General features: G+C 32.4%; 1 protein-coding gene across 5 annotated transcripts in view; it reads right to left on the bottom strand.

The window, feature by feature from the left end:
- Window positions 1-19,967, bottom strand: part of LOC118199491 (autophagy-related protein 13 homolog) — a 53,650-nt gene that overhangs the window by 19,741 nt on the left and 13,942 nt on the right. For 4 of the 5 annotated variants that reach the window (XM_035371363.2, XM_035371367.2, XM_035371366.2 and 1 more), the window contains 3 exons: window positions 19,368-19,718; window positions 14,541-14,758; window positions 4,273-4,570 (listed from right to left, as the gene is read on the bottom strand). In XM_035371363.2, coding sequence (XP_035227254.1) covers window positions 4,273-4,570; window positions 14,541-14,758; window positions 19,368-19,718 — 867 coding nt within the window. The remainder of the gene's footprint in view (window positions 1-4,272; window positions 4,571-14,540; window positions 14,759-19,367; window positions 19,719-19,967) is intronic. The other variant, XM_085810913.1, reaches the window with a different exon arrangement.

Below are 19,967 nucleotides of genomic sequence, written 5' to 3'. Positions count from 1 at the left end.
CACAGGCAGAGGTTGAAAAATTACCGCCCATAGGGATACCCTGTACTTGTTTATAGATGTTATTGTCAAATTGAATAAAATTATTGAAGAGCACGCTGGTAAGGAATAGTTGCCATTTTTCGTTGCTGAGAATGGTAGAAATTTGCGGAAATAAATCTGGAAGAGCAAGTAAACTTGTAAAAATTTCTTTGAGCGGTAGAGATGTATAGAGGTTTTCAAAGTCGTAGCATTGGATATGGTCTATTTTAAGTGAATTCGTAGTTTTAAGAACTAGTTCGTTACTAGAGATCCATCCAGTTGCAATGCAAACCCTCAAAATCATAGTTATTGATTAGGTCACGTATCATACGAAATTTTTGTGCAAAGAGATAATCTATTTTTTTTAGATAACTTTTGGTACTATTCGCTATGAACCTGAGTTTTATTGGAGACTTATGAAATTTAGGTAAGGCATAGAGATTGGCAAACCTGTTGTTATATTTCTGGGGTTGTATTTTTAGTCTTTTATGGAGTGCTTTAAATTTATTGAGAAGAATCTGAGCACTGGTAGTGATTTTTTGGTAAGTGCAGGTGTTATTTAACTCTTTATGCAGAAGGTTGTAGTAGAATTGTTGTCAAATAATACTAAAATTGTTGCTTGCTTTGTCAATCTTCGTGATGATAAAGTGATTTTGCAATTTTTGAATTAGATCCTCCAGGCGGTTTTTATTGTGTAAAGAGTTGAAACAAGGTGCCTTGAACAGCAAACGTTGAAATTCTTTAATAAGTGCAGCTTTCCATTCAAGAAAAGTTGTAGTGGGTAAATTGGATCTATTACTAGCTAAAATAATAAATTTATCAAGATCATTATGGAATTGTTTGAGGCAGACGTGTCTATTAATACCGAATGTAGGACGAAATTTGGTGCCAAGTTGCAAAAGGTTACGTAATTCAACATCTTCAACAATATTAAGATCTCCTGTAATAATATGTTGGTGGAAAGGATCGACATATTTTTTGTAGGCAGTCAATTGGCAGTTACATTTGCTATTATCTTGTATAACGTGGTGGTTGATAACTAGTTGCCCTAAGGTTTTTTCAAATTTAAAACAGGGTTTAATTTGGAGTGGTTGGTCAGGAAGCAAGTGCTGAAATTTTTTAAAAATGCTAGGTATTTTTAACTTATCGTAAGAAGGGTGTTTGAACTGAATAGTACAAAAAAGTTTTTATCGTATAACCTGTGAGGTTGAAAATATTCCACAGGACTTTCACTTTTAGCAGGTAATGGTAAGCTTTAGAAAAAGACTCCAACAACATGTGCAATATAAAGCAGGTCATTTGAAAAACATTAATTTCAAGTAAAATCAAGTATGCATAGATACATAGATAGATTCTCACTACTTTCTATTTTAGTAGCATACATTAAAAATTTGTTAACAAAATGTGTGGTCTTTTTATTTCTACTTAAAAACATTTTGGTATTTTTTCCCCATATTTTACATTCATGTATGAATTGCATTATGGTAACATACTTAATGGAAAGTATTTAACCAATATTTGAGGCACAATACTTAATGGAAAACAATTTAACCACTTCGCATCTAGCAACTCTGTCAGACAGTTTTATCTCTTGGAAAAAAATTGATTAATAAATCTTGAACTCTTTTGAGTTTCTCAAACTACAATTACCTTTCATCAACAATTTATATTTTGTGTACAATTTATCAAATAATGCCTACTATCACTTTGGAGGCTAAACCTGAACTCGTCCGTAGAGAGAACCACCCTCCATCGATCAGCTGCCCCGTGGACATGTTACTACGCCCACCTCAAACACTCCCTTCTATGATGTGATGTCAGCAGCATGCAAATAGCTGGTCACCTAGCGTACAGACCTCCTTCACAAGCTTTCTATGCACAGTTGATGTTAACACTAACCTTCCAGTGGCTGCAGCAAGGGAGGATCTGAGTTGAGTCAAAGTCGAGGTTCTATTCCTTCATGCACATAACAACAAACGCCGGTCACAGTACTCTTAGTAGTGGTTGGCTATTCTTGGCTGAACCCCTTGGATGACGAATCTGTAGTTGGAAACTGTTGCCAATATCTATGAACCACAGAAGGACTCACATTTAGCCATGTGGCCACTTTTGTCTGACTTTATCCTGCCTCTAGTCTCCCGATAGCTTTCCATCACAGTTCTTTGGGCAAATGATGCCTGCAGGTCATTGTTTCAAATTGGCTATCCCAAATTTCTCATATCAGTATCACAGCAAAATTTGCAGGCTTGCTCTGAAACATACAATTTTATGCTCCTCACAGATGATGTATTTCGAATACAGCGCTATTAATCTGCGTGTTGCAGTTTTATTCAACAATTCTTATTTTATACGAAATGGCTTATTTTTGAACAAGTTATCACTAATTTTGTGATTTTTCCTTAATTTTTAGAAACCACTGTATGTCAATTTTTATGTGCTGAGGTACATGAACACATTTCACCATCTCTATTTTACAGAAAATCATTAAAATCCTTTCATATCAGGGTAGTGTAAATAAAAAATAAATACTATAAATGTTCCCCCTTTTCCTACTCATTTTACTGCTTGAAAAACCAGGAAGAAAAATATGCAGCATATATTATTTCTGAAGAGACAGCTTAATTGATAAATATAGCACATTAGAAAGTACATGTAAAGACCGATTTCTGAGGATAGTACATATAAAAAGTACATACACTAATATTATTATATAATGTATTTCAAAGAACTTATCAATTTAAATAATATTCTTTTGTACTCACACAAAATATATTCTTAAATAAAAAAAATTTTGAAGTCATTTGTTGAAAAAACTAGAAGGAAAAATATGTGAGGAGGAGAAATATGCAAGTAAATGAAGTATGTTCACATAATTGCCTGCATCTTTGAAAAGAATTATTATAAAATAATGAATTAGACCTTGCTTTATTTGATATGAAATGCACTTTTAAATAGCTCCCAAATCAAAGTACACAGTATAGTGTTGTACAGTCATTGGGATTTTTTGAAGCAAGGAAGGTGAAAAATGAGCAATGCCCTTGCAAGGACTTGAACCCTAGACCTCTCAAATACATGCCAAGTGTGCTAACTGTTACACTCCAAAGGAATGCAGAAAGGAGGGAGAAAATACCTTACATACTCCCCTTTTTAAAGAGCAACTGGAGATTAGGGGACCCAATCACCAAACCCTGGTGGTGAAGAATCATCATCCATCACCTTTTAGTTCAGGTACAACTGTAGAGTCATTAGGATTTTTTGAAGCAAGGAAGGTGAGAAATGAGCAATACCTCGCCGAAACAAAAACCAGAACCTCTCATATATGTGCTGAGTGTGCTAACTGTTACACCATGAAGGCATGCAGAAAGGAGGGAGAAAATACCTCATAGTGTACTCAATATATAGGATTTGTTCATGAAATTTCCCAACAAAAATCCCTTCTCAAAATTTTAGCCCCCATTTCTATGAAACTGATGAAAACATAGATTTCAAACTACCTTTAAATATTACTCTATTTTGTCACTTTCATATTTTGGAAAGCTTCATACACATTGAATTCCTTTAATAATCATCCATGCATGTAATGCATCCAAAGGCGGAATAAAAATTTGAAAGCTATTGCACATGGAAACATTTTTTATTTGGTATAAAAATACATGAATACACATATAAAAATCACAGTACTCTTCCCGATAATAAAAGGAAAGGACTTTCAGATACAAGTAAAAACAAAAAAATGCACTAAACACATGTTCTCTTTCTTGCCAACATTTTGCACATACCCTCGCAGTCAGTGGTAGAGAAAATTTCTCATACAAAGAGTTTACTTTGGTTATATAGCATAGGAAATTCAAATTAAGTTTTAAATAGAATAAGTATGAAGAAGGCCTTTAAAGAATTGAAAAATATCTAAATGCATTTTCTTTAATTATACTATTGTATAAAATTTGAATTCATTGACATATAACTTTTTGTCCTATGCTAAATTTACTATCAAATCATTAACTATTGAAAAGCAAAATGTTATAGCAAATAAATGATTTGCCTTCTTGTTTTACATAATGAAATCTGTACTCAATAATTAAAGTGGCAAGCATAAAGTGAACAACTGTTTGAATTTCTAATGCAATTTAATAAAACAAAACTGAAAATAATACATAAAAATGCAATTTAATAAAACAAAACTAAGCTGAAAATAATAGATTAAAGTAACTCAGAACTATACTTAAAAATAAAGTAAAAACTAAAGCAGCATACCATATCCAGCAAAACAAAATCATTGCAGTCTACATCGCTGCATGACAAGTTTTCATACGTTTTTTCACTTGGATTCCATTCATTAGTGGGAATACACCATGAGTCATTTGATGTATTTAGACTGTCTTCTTTAACATCTCTATTTGCTTCTGAATTACTTTCAGAGTTATTTAGGTTACCCCTAGATGAGTTCAGAAATGATTTTTCAAGGGAAGCAAGTTCTGGGAATGTGACATCAGGCAGACTACTACATGGAGCAAAGGCCCCAACATATGGAAAAGAATTTTGTTCAAAATGCCTGAAATGGAAAAGTAAGAAATCAGAATTAATTTAGTTAGTGATTTGCTTATATCATGATACTAAAGGATTCAGTCTGAATTCATACTTCTTATAAAATGAAATGCAAACAATCAAATTGATTAAAGATTAAATTTTTATATATTCAGCTTTAAATGCATAAATTACAAAAAGAAAAAAAAAATTACAAACCACTTATATTTAAATATGTAACAAATTATCAATTTTTTCTTTTTTTATTGAACAAATATAAAACTAGGTATATAAATAATCTAAGGTGTTTTAATCTTTCAATTAGCAGAGAGAAAAAATACCAAATATTCCACATCCTTAATTCAAACACATCTAGCTGCCTTAGCATCTATACATAAGATCTTATGATTTACATTGCCATAAGGCAAAAGAAGAAATTTTACAAACAAAATACATCAACAAAATTTATACAAAACAGATGAAACATTTTTTAAAAAAGCAATTTCTTAACTTCCAAAGTTATGGACAAAAGTATAAATAAACTGTATAATAAATTTAATAATTTCTGCACAGCCTTATCATTATGGTCTCTAATTCTATTCTGCACAGCTATCATTACAGTCTCTAATTCTATTTATACATAGAATAATTTCAGCACAGCTATCATTATATATATTTATACATTGAATAATTTCTGCACAGCTATCATTATATATATTTATAAAGCACATGACAGTTAATACGAGGGCTATTTTTTTTTCAACCTCCGATGGGCTATAAAGAAAAGACGGGTGAATATACAAAAAAGATTTTATTACCGAAAATAATGTACAATACAGGTTATTTCTCCACATAATCACCTTGACGATTCAAATATTTGTCATACCTGTGAACAAGCTTTGCAATACCCTCTTCATAAAATGTCCCCACCAATGATTGGAAGTGAGTTGTGACGGTTTCTTTCAACTCCCCGTCATTTTGGAAGCGCTTCCCGCCAAGCCACTGCTTCAGTTCAGGGAACAGATGAAAGTCACTCGGCGCTGGGTCGAGACTATATGGTGGATGTTCGAAAATGTCCCATTGAAATTGCTGAAGGAATCATAGGGTTACACAAGTGCTGTGAGGAAGGGCATTGTCGTGGATCAGAACAATTCCAGAAGTCAGCATGCCTCTTTGTTTGTTTTGAACAGCTCTGCGTAAGCGTCGCAAAGTTTCACAATATGAATCTGCATTAATTGTTGTTCCAGGCTGCATAAACTCCACAAGCAACACACCTTTTTGGTCCCAAAAAACTGTTGCCATAACCTTACGGTTGTCAAAGGTTCATTTGAATTTTGTGGGTCTCTTTGGAGAATTTGTGTGCATCCATAGCAGTGATTGTCAGTTTGTTTCAGGCGTGTCATATTGAACCCATGTCTCATCACCTGTCACAATGGATTTCAAAAACTCTTCTCCGTCAGTATTGTAACGGTCAAGAAACTCAAATGCTGCAACCATTCGGCGAGTTTTGTGGTCGTCAGTCAACATCTCGGGGACCCAGCGAGCACAAACTTTTCTGTAGCGCAACTGTTCAGTAATGATAGAGTACAGGGAAGATCTTGAAACTTCCGAAAATTTCATCGATAATTCACGTATGGTTCGGTTTTGCTTAACCGCTTGGTCAACTCGTTGAACAATGTCATCTGTAGCGACAGACTTGCGTCCTTGACCCCGTTCATCATGCACTTCGGCCATCTTTAAACTTTCAACACCATTCACGAACAACGCCATCCCTCATAAAGCTGTTTCCATACACTCGACTCATTCTTCGATGAATTTCCGCTGCACTGTTCCCTTCTGCCTGCAAGAAACAAATAACAGCTCTCAATTCACACTTGGCAGGAGAATCAATAGCGACAGCCATGTTTACGTGACTGCAACTCAACAGACAATGGCATGTTGAATACGCCAGTGGCAGGGCGTGTGGAGGGGGAGATGCACAGTCGCCTACTAAGCACACCAACCACCTGCCGCATACCTGGCCATCCTACTGTGCGATCGGAGGTTGAAAAAAAAAAACAACCTACGTAAAATCACTTCTATTTCAAACATATTTGAGTTTATTAAGCTAATTTAATGAACAACGATTTCAATATTGTAAAATTATGTATCTACTTTGAACTTATTTAGCAGTACAATAACTAACAATTAATATCATAATTTATACCTAAATTGTTAAGAATTAATGCTAAAATTAAGCTATTTGCAAAATTTATAATTTTCTATTTACTTTCTATAAATGTATACCTAAAAAAAATTTAACTTTCATAAAGAACTGATATATCCATATTTGTTTTCTATAGTTTCATAACAGTCTTTCAACTGTATTTTCAAATTCATGAAACTGTTGATAGCTTTTCTGATCTCCACCTTTCAATTCAAGATTTCTTAAGTTTGCAGTGTTTTTCTTGCTTCAGCTGAGGTTGGCATGTAGTCACTTTCTTCCATATCACTGTCAGTTACAGTTCTTGCAGCTCTTTTAACGCCTTATAGAATATTATCATCAATGTTTTTACATGCTAACTCAATACTATCATTAATTGCAATGTATTTCTATAAACAAATCTTCAAAACTTCTCTCACTTATGTCTGGAATATTAGCAATAGTTTTCAGTTCCTCTGTGGCTTCTTCTAAATAAAAACCACTTTTTCTACAGTAATTTCTAACTGTGTTTTGGGAGACTGCTTCCCATGCATTGACTATAACATGCATAGCCTTCAGCAAAGATATCGACTTAGTTATCTCCTTTAAAGTGATTGCATGACAACTTTGTTTTGAATTACACCTTTTCTGTAAAAACATTTGAAAGCTTTTATAATACCTTGGTCTAAAATCTGAATGACAGAAGCCATATTTTCAGGAAGAAACACTATTTTAATATTTTAAGAACAATAGCAGAGGGGTTTGTAGCACAATTATCTAACAATAAAGCTATTTTTTCATTTTTCAGTCCATGTACCATTTCAAAAGTAAGTCAAAGGTAAATTAAGTTCTTTTAAACATCAAAAGTTTTTTACTTTTCCATTACCCAATGGAATCTTCTTAACTGTAACATCCATATTGCCCATTAATAACACAGTAACGTATTCTTTTAATTTCTTAAATCCATCTGTTGTTTCACTTTTAAACATTAATGTGTACTCCAGTAATGTTCTGCAAAACAGACCAGATTCGTCTGTTTTATAAATTTCATATAGCTTGTATTCTTTTAAAAGCTTGAGTAAAATGTCTTTTATCCAGCTCACAGATGAATGATGATCTGCTCTTTTCTTCTCACTATGCAATTTCCAACAAATTACACAGTGATAATAACTATTTCTCTCTTTCATTTAGTGAGCCATCCATCATAGCTTAGTTAGTCTCCTAGAATAGTCACATTCATCACAGTCTCCTATTATTTAGACGAATTTCACAGCTTCTGTGATCAAAACAACTCTATACATGGAATATTTTTAGTCTCATAGCTTTTAGAGTGGTTTCAATGTCTCTCGATTTTCCATCTCTTTTGCATTTGAGATATTTGCATTTTTTACTAGTTCTTTATCAATTTTATTTCCCTGTTTAAATAAATTGCACAATGCTGCTTGGGAAAATATTATTTTAAATGCTGCTTCTTTCTGGCAACACTTAGCAAATGTATCACAATCTTTCAACAATTTATCTTTTTCTTTCAAGCTTAACCCACTTCATTTAGGTATTTTAAATATCTTATAAGTCATGCACAAAGCAAGTAGAAAATGCTTCTTCCAGTGATTTTTTAAAATCCAAAACTCTCATTTCTGGCCAGCAGGAAGATTACACTTTGTCTGCCACATAGATCTGTCAGTTCATAGTTATTCATGGCATCATCATTGCTTTATTTTCTTTTTTCTTATACTTACAATGATCACTGCCCTTTTCCAATGAAACACTGATAAAGTATAATAATGCAAGGAAGCACCTCATGATGTTTTCTGAGAATGCCTTGCAAATTTAATGTGTATGTGTACTTCCAACCTTTATCAGCTAGTGTTCTAGAAAGGGAACCAGTGTTCATTTTAGGATCATCTTTTCTTTAATCCTGTAAGCAATGAGTCATTTAAATTAAAGAACTTGTTTCCGATCCCTCCATAGGACTGCTTTTGTTAATCATAATGGCCTTTTTTTGCTCTCAGCTCTAATCTGGGCAAACAGCATCTGACAGTGATTAGGAAAAGGTACCTAACACCTCCAGGGAGTCTTGGTTTACACTAGCCAAAATTTCTGCTAAACCCATTTTATTTATTATTTATTATTATTATTATTTTAAGCATTACATAACTGAAAATAAACTAATGAACTACAGATAGCTTTTATTAGCCACAAATAGTTTATTCTAAATCTGAAGGATCAATCTCTTACTAGTTTGAGTTTTATAAGCAGCAGAGATGAGTTTAATTAACAGTGGTTTTCCTATTGGTTAATAATATATTTACTTCGAGTTCTGGAAATTTGAATGTAATAAGCAGCTGGATTAATTAACTAGCAAGTTTAATAAGTGGCAGGTACTGTATATGATGATCTGAAAAATGATGAAGCATAAAAGAAGAAACTTACAGACATGATTAAATTTAATATTGTATCTTTATAGCTAACACACATTTTTATCCCAACATAAATAGATGGACACAATAGCACCTGTTTTTTGAAGAACTAAATCAGTACCGTTACATTTTAAAAGTAAAAGTTTGAAGACAGCATGCAGCAGCAAGTTGAAAGAAGCAAATGTGTGGTATTTCAAGATGGAGGCTCAGTTCAAAAAGCTTTGGGTTTTGGTTTACTATCTTAGTTTCACTTTGGAAATCATCTGTGCAACCAGCATTACGTAAAGGATGGGAAAAGGGAATATACAAACTAAAATTTAAGAATTAAAGGACTAGTAAACCAAAGTTACTATTTTTATTTATATATTTTATATATATATATCTTCAAATATCAGATTTCAAAATTATCATTGCTGTTTATCCAAACTACGACAGTTCTAACTGACATGAAGTATTATAAATATCTTTAAGTTTTTAAGATAGAAGTCCAAGGGATATCAAAATCAAGAATTTTAATAGGTTGTAAGCTTAAATCCCACATGAGAATCAAATACATTAACAATGAACAAAAAAGTAAACTTAAAAATGTATAATGTTATAGAAAAAAGGCCATGATTTAAACAAAATACATGTGGCAGATTTACACAGAAAAAAATGTCAGGATATTTTATAAAAATCATAGCAGCTAATCTTCCAAAATCAAAAGTTGGAAAACATTTCTCAGAAATCAGGAAAATTATTTCAGCAACCTAAAATGGCTTTCAAACTATAAAAAATATACAGACAGAAAGGTGATTTTTTTTAAAATAATGAACTAACTCAAAAGAGTATCAATTTAATAGCTGAAAGTACAACTTCAGCAACTTCTAAACTGCACCTATTAAAAAAATTATTTATATGGGAAAAAATACCATTTATAATTCTTTATAGAAAAATAATACAATAATGCCTTGCATAATGAGTATAATCTGTTCTGAAACGACATTCATTCTCTGAGTTATTCACAGTGTGAGATGCTGTTACCCATAATTTACTACAGGAATGATTTTAATCTATACCCGAGTTCAATCCAAAATGACAAAACATGAAAAATTTTAGGGAATATTAAACAACATTGGAAATGCGAGAAGTTTATTCAGCTTCCTTACATTTTCACCATACCTGTTTTTTGGTTTTCCAGAATGCCCAAATCATAAGAATTTCCCTAAAGTGATTTAGAAGTTGTCTAAAATGGTTTCCATCTTTCTTAGGATAGTTCTGAAATAATACACAGCATTGTCATTGAACAGATCAGCCATTCTCTTCATTTTAGGTTGTTGGGATATCACTATCTGGCTGTGACTTGAATCTCTTTTCATTTTTAATTAAACAAATTTCTGCATTAAGAAATAAAGCATTAATCTAATTTTTACTTTAGAAGTTTTTTAAGTTCTTTTTTTCTCAAGTTTCTTCTTTCCTTTTTTTCTTGCAATGGGCATGGACCTTTTTCTTTTTTCCTCCTCACCAGACAAAACTTCCCTCAGAGCTTCTTCATGTTCCTACCTAAGTTAAGAAAGGCCTGCAGTTTTTCAGTTCTAATATAATGTTAAGAAATATGTTTATTTGTTTGTTTCTCTTTTCATTATCTCTGTCCATACAAAGAAAAGTTTTTGCGATCGCTTACCATTCTAACAGAAACCGTTGTTCTTTCAAATGGGCAGATACTTGCAACTTAATGCAATCATCAAGAATGCAATATGCGTTAGTCACTTAGTCATCTCATTACTGAGAATGCTGCAAAAGGGATGACTGATTTTATACATGCAAGAAGTTTCTTCCCAACTTTGACGGAGAATATCTCCCCGGAGGAAGCATTCTAAGATATCCCACCCCTCTTTGCCTATCACAACCTCTCAAGACAACTTTCAGCAGGCCAGTATTTTAAGTGCCCGTATGCTGCACAGATACACTTACAAACACCCAAATCTTCTCTGGGATTCGAACTCAGGCTCATCTATACAGATCACAGCAGTTTGAAACAAAAAATAAGCTTCATGCTCAATGTGTGAAATTTTTGTGTATGGGCCCAAGTTCATTACACGTCACATTTTTTACAAGTGTGCATATTGTTATAAGGAATGTTCAATATGTAAGGCATAACTGTACTTTAATCAATTTGCTAATGTATTAATTAATTGGTAACAACACTACTGTTCATCAGAAATTTTCAAACTGTGTCAGTCTATTTTACCTCTTTGTTTACTGACATAAATAACCTAAAAAATACAGTGGATGGACAAAAATATAGAAACACCTTGTGAAATGCATGTTCGAAAAGAAAGATTGATTTTAATGAAATATGTAGGTGGCACTGCCGTTTTTGACTACTGACGCCACCTATACAACTTCGTAAATGTGCTAAACAGTTCAGTTGTTGTCGGAGTACTGTTATGTGAGGTTGTCATTGCATTATGTCAGAGTTAACAGACTTCGAACGTGGGCAAATTGTTGGAGCACGTATGGTAGGTGCTTCCGTAAGCAAGATAGCCGAAGTGTTTAGTGTTTCAAGAGGTACTGTATCGAAGATATCTACTAAATCACAGCGTGGACGAAAGTGTGTCCCGAGTGATCGTGACAGACGATCATTAAGGGCAATTGTGACGAAAAATAAGAAGACCACAGCTGCAAAAGTTACTGCTGAAATGAATGTTGTGTTACCGAACCCTGTGAGTACCAAAACAATTAGAAGGGAGCTTCATTAAACAGGGAATTGCTGGCCATGCTGCAATTGAGAAGCCACTCATCAGTGATGATAATGCCCGTAACAGGAAAAGGTGGTGTTTAAGTCATAAAGCCTGGACTATAGAGCAGTGGAAGCGAGTAATATGGTCTGACGAGTCTTCTTTCACATTGTTTCCCACTTCTGGCCGAGTTTACGTCTGGAGAACGCCATCTCAAGCCTATAATACAGACTGCTTGTTGCCAAGAGTGAAACATGGCGGGGGTTCTGTTATGGTTTGGGCAGCCATATCGTGGTTCTCTGCTAGCCACATGATAACTGTGTCAGGGTACATGACTGCCAAGACTTACGTGAACATTTTGGCCGATCAAGTTCATCCCATGGTACAAACTTTGTTCCCCGATGGTGATGGTGTCTTCCAAGACGACAAAGCCCCTGTTCACACAGCTCACATTGTCCAGGACTGGTTTTCTGAGCACGAGGATGAGTTGTCCCATCTCCCCTGGCCACCACAGTCACCAGACCTGAATATTATCGAACCTTTGTGGTCTACATTGGAAGGAAAAGTGCGTTCTCGTTATCTGAACTTGCCACCGTTTTGCAGGAAGAATGGTATAATATTCCCTTGGCAAACATACAGGAACTGTATTTATCCATTCCGAGAAGACTGCAAGCTGTTTTGGATGCCAATGGGTTTCCTACACCATATTAAGCAAAGAAACATGTTTTTTTAAAGGTGTTTCCATATTTTTGTCCAACCCCTGTATATACTTCTGATGCTTAGAAACATTTTACTGCCATGCTATTATATAAAAAAGGATCCAAGAGAATTTTTTATTTTTAAATGTTATCCAAAACATAAAACCAATTTAATAATTAATCTAATACTTAACCACAAGAAATTCTGGTATTTAGATACAGTGGTACCTTGGTATATGTCATTAATACATTCCAGATTCTTAGACATATATCAAATGAGCTTTTCCAATGAGATACAAAGGGAAAATAATTAAATCTTTTCTAATAAAAAATTATTTTGTTATTATAATAGCACTGTTTAATACTAAAACACAAAAGCAGTGCATGAAATTTATACTGTACATAAATGAAGCATTGCACATGATCCTGTAAATAAATGTTTTTAGCTATCCATATCAAAAGTGAATTTTTAGCAAGCTTTAACCTGTCCAATTTTTGTTTGTTAATGGATTTTAACCTCTTTGAAACAAAGGCTGATTAAACAGTGTCTTTGTTTTTTTTTTTTTTACAATCATACTCTGTATGCAGTATGCAACAGTCAAGTTCTGGATTTACTCCCTAATTTTCAACAATTCCTTTTCTCATCTCCATGGTTATCCTAAAAATTTTCTTCATTGCTTAACTTTTCTCATTAACTTTCTTAAAACACATCATTAAAGAATTTTAAAATATTTTATGTGAAAAAACACACAAATCACTTGAAAATTCAGATTATAGCATGGCTTACTTTCTTAATAGTATCAACAGGCATACTAGCCCTTATGGGCAGCTGTAGCATTGCCTCAAAAGAGGTAAACAAATTTAGTCTGTGCAGTTGTGACTCATCAAACCGTATTCCATCAAAAATGTTGAATACCAAACAAAAATTTTCACATCAAACAGGATGTATGCTGAGGTACTACTGCATTATTCAGACTTTATAAAAGATTTTAGTTATGAATTTGATGTTTCACAATTTAATCAGTTACCTGAGGTAACTTCAATTATATGTGAATTAAGAGCACTACAGTCAAAAGTCGTTAATTCGGACACCCATAATCCGGACCTCAAAGCTGAAAACTTTCTGCGCATGCGCCGCGTTGGTACATGCGCACAGGCGATATACGCGTGCGCGTAAGACCTTGACTACTCACATATGTGTGTGCGCAACTGCAGAATACGTTTTCGCCTGCGCGTCTAATGTATAACGGACGGTGTAAGCTAAAATTATCTAATTATCTATTTCAGTTAATGTTAATGATTGCATTGTTCCTTAATCTTCGAATTGGATCCCGTTTATTATTTTTTGCAGACTGTAAGAGCAATTTTATAAAAGTAAACTTGAACTTTCGATTATGTCAAATAGAATTTCCAATGCTGGAACTTCCAAAGGATCTACAAAACGAAAGTATGTTTCGATGTCCAACAAACAAAAAGTGGAATTGCTGCAAAAAATGGATAAAGACATGAAGAATGTGACAGAGAGGTTAGTGAAAACGAAAAAATTTCGATTGACAAGTTAGTCGGTATTCTCGGCACAGCAATTAACGGGACTTGAACAGCAGAACTTTGTAACTGAACAAGAAATTATGTCTTTTTATAGAATTAAAGAGAAAGTATTATTACATAAAATGAAGCAACTTAAACAACTTACATTGAGAGAAATGTTTAATAAAGTAAACAAATAAATATTAAGCTTTTTTTTTTTTTTTTTTGTAAATTTTAATACCCTTTAGATCATAATTGTTCTTTATTTCATAAATTACGGTTTCATATCTTTAATTTTAGAATTTCTGCATGCCATCTTACGAGATTTAAACTGATGATCTATAATCCGGAAAAATCGATAATCCGGAATCGCTGAAGTCCCGACGAGTCCGGATTAACGACTTTTGACTGTATAAATGAAAGATATTTTCTGAAAATATTATATACAAACCTCTTTGCTGTTTTCATTGTTAAATTCATTTTTCTCGCATTCCCATCAAAATTGAAGTAGTCATTATTTACCACAAAAAACTTCTCCTTTTCTGACTTTTGAGGGGTGATTGTCATTTCGCTCTTTGACCTATATGTAACTTTAACAGTTATAGTCCCAATAGGTGTAAACACTTCACCAATTTGGTTTAGGTTGGGGTTTTCACCAAGCTGATTCTCCTGCTCAGAAAGAGATAAAATATTATTTCTTTGACATATATTATGAGAAATAATGTTTCTTTTAGTAAATAGTTGAAATACATCAATCGTAACATTTTTTTTACAGAAATGTTCTAAGTCTAATGCATATACTAACAGATCATAAAAATATAACACTGCATTCAGACAAAATGGAAACAATTTCAAAAATATATTAATACTAGCAGCTTCGCTGCCAGCCTTTGTTTGGCTTTTAAATTTACTGGAAAAATGGCTGAAGGAAACACCAAGCGTTAAATTTAAAAACTGCATAGAATTTTACTCTGAAGAACAACTTCATAAAAAAAAAGTTATTACGGATAACAAAATTACAATGAAATAAGCAATATCCCTTAATACAAATGTTAATTATCCTAATAAACAAATTAACCAACTTCCCTTTGCAAAATCTTAAGAACTCAAATGGTATAAAGGAGGTTAAGAACTTTGTTTCCTAAAAAAATCACTCAAAACCTTTCAATATCTTAAAAACAGTGAAATGAGCAATAATTAACATAAAAGAATACAAAAAATGAAAAATTCTGAAAAGCAAAGTATAATTAATGATATTTTATCTTATATTTTCAAGAGAAAAAAATTACAATGAAATAAACTATATCCCTTAATACAAATATTAATTATCCTAATAAAAATTTAACCAACTTTCCGTTAAAGAAAAAAAATCATGCAAAACTTTTCAATATCTTACAAACAGTAAAATAAGCAAAAAACAACATGAAAGAAACTCAAAAAACAAAAAATTCCATGCATAATTTTACTCTGCAGAACAACTTTATCAAAAAAAATCAATAAAAATGTATTATATATATATATATAAATGACAATGAAATATGCCAATCTCTTAAAAACAGTGACATAAGAAATACGATGAAAAATTGTTGCCAAACCCATATTTCTAAAAGAATGAAACTATTTAAAATGATGCGATTTCCTCAAAAATCTATCAACAACAATAAGATAGAAAAATTGTTGCCAAAATCACATTTTTAAAGATGTGTACTCAGAAGATTCATTTAAAAAATTTTCTAAAAATACAAAATATTATCATTTCTCCAAAATTCTTTTTGTAAAAGCAGTCGCAAGGATGAAAGCTTAACGTGTCCAAAAATCAAAGAAAAATAAACTGTACATTTTTAAAAATAAACTTTTTTAGAAAAATCCCGTTGAAAAGGTGTTAAGCTCCTTTTGCTAAATAAATTCGTATTTATTTGATTTATTGAAACACAAAATTTATTTTAAGTTCGTAAAATAGCTAAGTGCCTACGCTTCATGACGATGTGAAAATGGAGTGTGTAGAGTAAAATCTTGCTTTCCTACAGCCCATTATGTCTCAAAATGACGTGATTTCGTCACAAAACATAAAATTTAAAAAATTCGAATTCGAATTTCGAAAAAATCGCTTCGAGGTGCACTGGCTTTTGTCTAGATGCACCTATGTACCAAATTTCGTAGCCGTGGGTCTATTAGCTTACGCGCAGCACGAACGAAAGACACACACACACACACAGACAGACAGACTCTTTGTTTTATTATATGTAGAGATGAATGATTACGAAATGCACAGTGGACAGTAAAAATGATATCTCACCTACTTCTTCCTGTCCTGTGTAGAAAAATATTAATTAAATTATAGCTATTACCATTACATAACATACAGGACATAAATCTTTGGTGCAATTTTATTACGAGGGCACCAGTCAAAAATTTCTATACCACAGTAGTTTACATGTGGTAACCAGTTTATTTTATCTCACAAACTACTCACGAACATTATTACAAATAAGTGGGATGAATGAACACTGATCTCACTTTTTTCCTTTGATATTTTCAGTTTCTGTTTTTCAGCGCAATTAAAAAAAATCAATAGGAATTATGCAATTTGGCAACTGTTAAACTACAGTGCCATGATTAAGCTCTTCCAAGACAAAGGTATCTAATCTGAAAGGCTTTATTTGGAAAATGATACTGTATTTTATTACTACTGGAGTGTCAAACTGGGTGATACACTGCAAAATCATATTGCAAAGAAAAATGTTTGCGGAGTGGATGCTAGTTTGAAGGTTTGTGCATTCCTTTTCTGAGAATTATTGGGTTTATTTATTTCTACTATCAAAAACTCATATTGATCGAATTCTGTCAATTTCAGCTGCTAATTGGAACAATTACATAATTCCTATTTGTGAATTTCTGTATTCGTCTTTATTTTTGCTTTTATTTTAAATTTAATAAAACAGAATTCTTTTCAGGAAGTTACATATATCAATAGGATTGCCACTGTCATCTCCACTACTCTTATCCACCAACTAACAGTTATGTTTGGCACCTTGTTCAATTTTAATTTAAAACAGAGTTTCTTAAACTGTGGGTCACAGGACCTACAGCAGAGGGGTTGCCAAAAATTTTAGCAGTTTTGATATTTCTTTTTAATTTATTATAATAATTTGACAATTACCAAATATTTTTATACAATATATTTGAAAATAAATAAAGATAAAACAACACAGACACAGAAAAAAACAAAAACATTTCAACACATTCTTTTTATAATATAAAAGTCCATTTTCCTTGCTTTGCATGTGATGCTGTCCTTTCATCTGCTACTTATATAAAATTTTCACTTTTTTCTATATCTTAAAATAAGAAATTAAAGTTAATAACCTAAAACTGCAATAGTATACAGTCAAAAGTCTTTAATCCAGACTCGTCGGGACTTCGGCGATTCCGGATTATCGATTTTTCCGGATTATAGATCATCAGTTTAAATTTGGTAGGATGGCATGCAGAAATTATAAAATTAAAAATATGAAACCGTAATTTATAAAATAATAAGCAATTATAATCTAAAGGGTATCAAAATTTACAAAAAAAGAAGCTTAATATTTATTTGTTTACTTTATTAAACATTTCTTTCAACGCGTGCATGCGTAAAGCATACATTACGCATAGCCGAAATTAGAAAATTGCAACCAGAAAACTATTTGATTTGTATTCGTGATATTTATAATGACGAGGAATTTGATTTAAATCATATCAAAGACAGAGTACATCGAGATGAAATACTACATTAGGTAAGGAATTATAAGCCGAATAAAATAAAAACATCTGCCCTGAAGACAACGATAGTGCTGACAGATCAACTTCCAGTTCATCGCGCGCCGCGACGTCACCCCCCCTTCACGCAGAGCAGCGTGAAATTGATAAACAGATTTCGGAATGGTTAGATAAACAAAGGATACGCCTTTATCCATTTTTTGTAGCAATTCCACTTTTTGTTTGATGGACATCGAAACATACTTTTGTTTTGTAGATCCTTTCAGAGCTCCTGCATCGGAAATTCTATTTGACATAATCGAAAGTTCAAGCTTACTTTTATAAAATTGCTCTTACAGTCTGCAAAAAATAATAAGCCGGAAACTGAAATAGATAATTAGATAATTTTAGCTTATACTGTCCATTATACATTAAATGCGCACGCGAAAGCGTATTCTGCACTTGCGCACACGCATATGCGCAGTCATAAAGGTCTTGCGCGCACGCGTAAACGCATATGTGCATGCGTCAACATGCCGCATGCACAGAAAGATTTTAGCTTTGAGGTCCGGATTATGGGTGTCCGAATTAACGACTTTTGACTGTATTACATTGCAAGTGAAAAAATTGACAGTTTCACTCACAAGTGTGTTGAATTTGCGCAATATTTGTGGGGTCCCACAAAATTTTTGTAAATTTATGTGGTCCTGGGGGTTACGAAAAAAATCTCAGTTATAAAATGGGGTCGCGACTGAAAAAAGTTTCAGAAACCCTGACTTAAAAAGTAGACTACTTAGCTTGATTCTAAATCAACAATTAAGAATGGAATTACCTGTTAAGTTTTAATTTAAAATGTAGAACACTTAATTTTTAATCAAATAATAGAATTATCAAAATAACCAAACTGAGATATAAATGGGACTATACTCATTGTAAGTTTTAAAGTTAATAAATAGTGTTTGATATAGTTTTAATATAAGATGTTTAAAAAAAAAGAAAGTTTTACTTAATCTTAAAACTGTAATTTCTAGCAATATGAAAATGTGTCACATATCACTTGATTAGGAAAAGAAGTTCTTATTTTAATTTTGAGTTTAATATCTAAATCCAAATACTCTTCAATGCTGAATCAGCTGATACAGAGACTGTATGTTATGTTCTTGACTTCTTAGGTTGCACATCTTGAACACATGGCAACATGAAAATGATTAATATCCATTGCTTTAATATCTGTTGGTTAAATTCTGCTTTAATATCTGTTGTTTAACAAGAAATACACTCACAGAATATCTGATATAGCAAATTTCCATTTCTTTCCATCATTAACATATGACACATCTCTGTATTTTGAGAAACAACAATTTTAGGTGCAAGTAAAATCTATTCTACCTTTTTGAAACACTATATGCTTCATATTAGCATACATTTTTTAATTTTGATATGCTCCTATAGACTAAACAAAAATTTGGTTATCTTTTCATTTCACAAACAGAATAAAAAATTTACAGTCATTTCAAAGCTAAAACAAAAAACATCGTACCACAGGTTCTCCAGAATAAATTCTATACAACATAACATAGGTTTCAGAACTTTGACGTAAAGAAAGTTTGTAAGCAGGAACAGCTCGTGTAATGGCAATGACAGATTTCAAAAGCACCATCAAATTGCTGAAAACTATTTCAGATTCTGCATAAACTTTATACCGAGGATCCCAGTACTGGAGAGAATAAATCATATGTAAACACCATGTTTCCAACATTAACACATCACCATCAGCAGTCTTTAGAAGAATATCAATACATAATGAAAATTCCTTCAATGGATTAATGTTGCAGCATGCTACTTTAATCTTTTCCTGTATCTCTGGGTCATCCTCTATGTTTATTTCAAACTGAATAAATAAATAAAAAGGTAAACATTAAAATGAAATAAAAACAAAATTTTAAAAACTGAAATAAGTTTTAAATGAAGAAAACAACAGCAAACAAAAATCTCTATTACATATGCAACCAAACAAATCTGATCTAAATTTTTTTAACAAATTTGAATATTATTATTAATAAACTAGTTTACAGCAAAAATCTCAGTATAACATATAAATATATATCATAAACACAAAGCTCCACTGTGAATTGAAAGA

This window comes from Stegodyphus dumicola, chromosome 2 (genome assembly GCF_044657685.1).
Source record: "Stegodyphus dumicola isolate Sdum_Otavi_A_Nest chromosome 2, ASM4465768v1".
Taxonomy (NCBI): Eukaryota; Metazoa; Arthropoda; class Arachnida; order Araneae; family Eresidae; genus Stegodyphus; species Stegodyphus dumicola.
The sequence above is the reverse complement of the archived record's forward strand: the minus strand, read 5'-3'. Positions and strand labels throughout refer to the sequence as shown.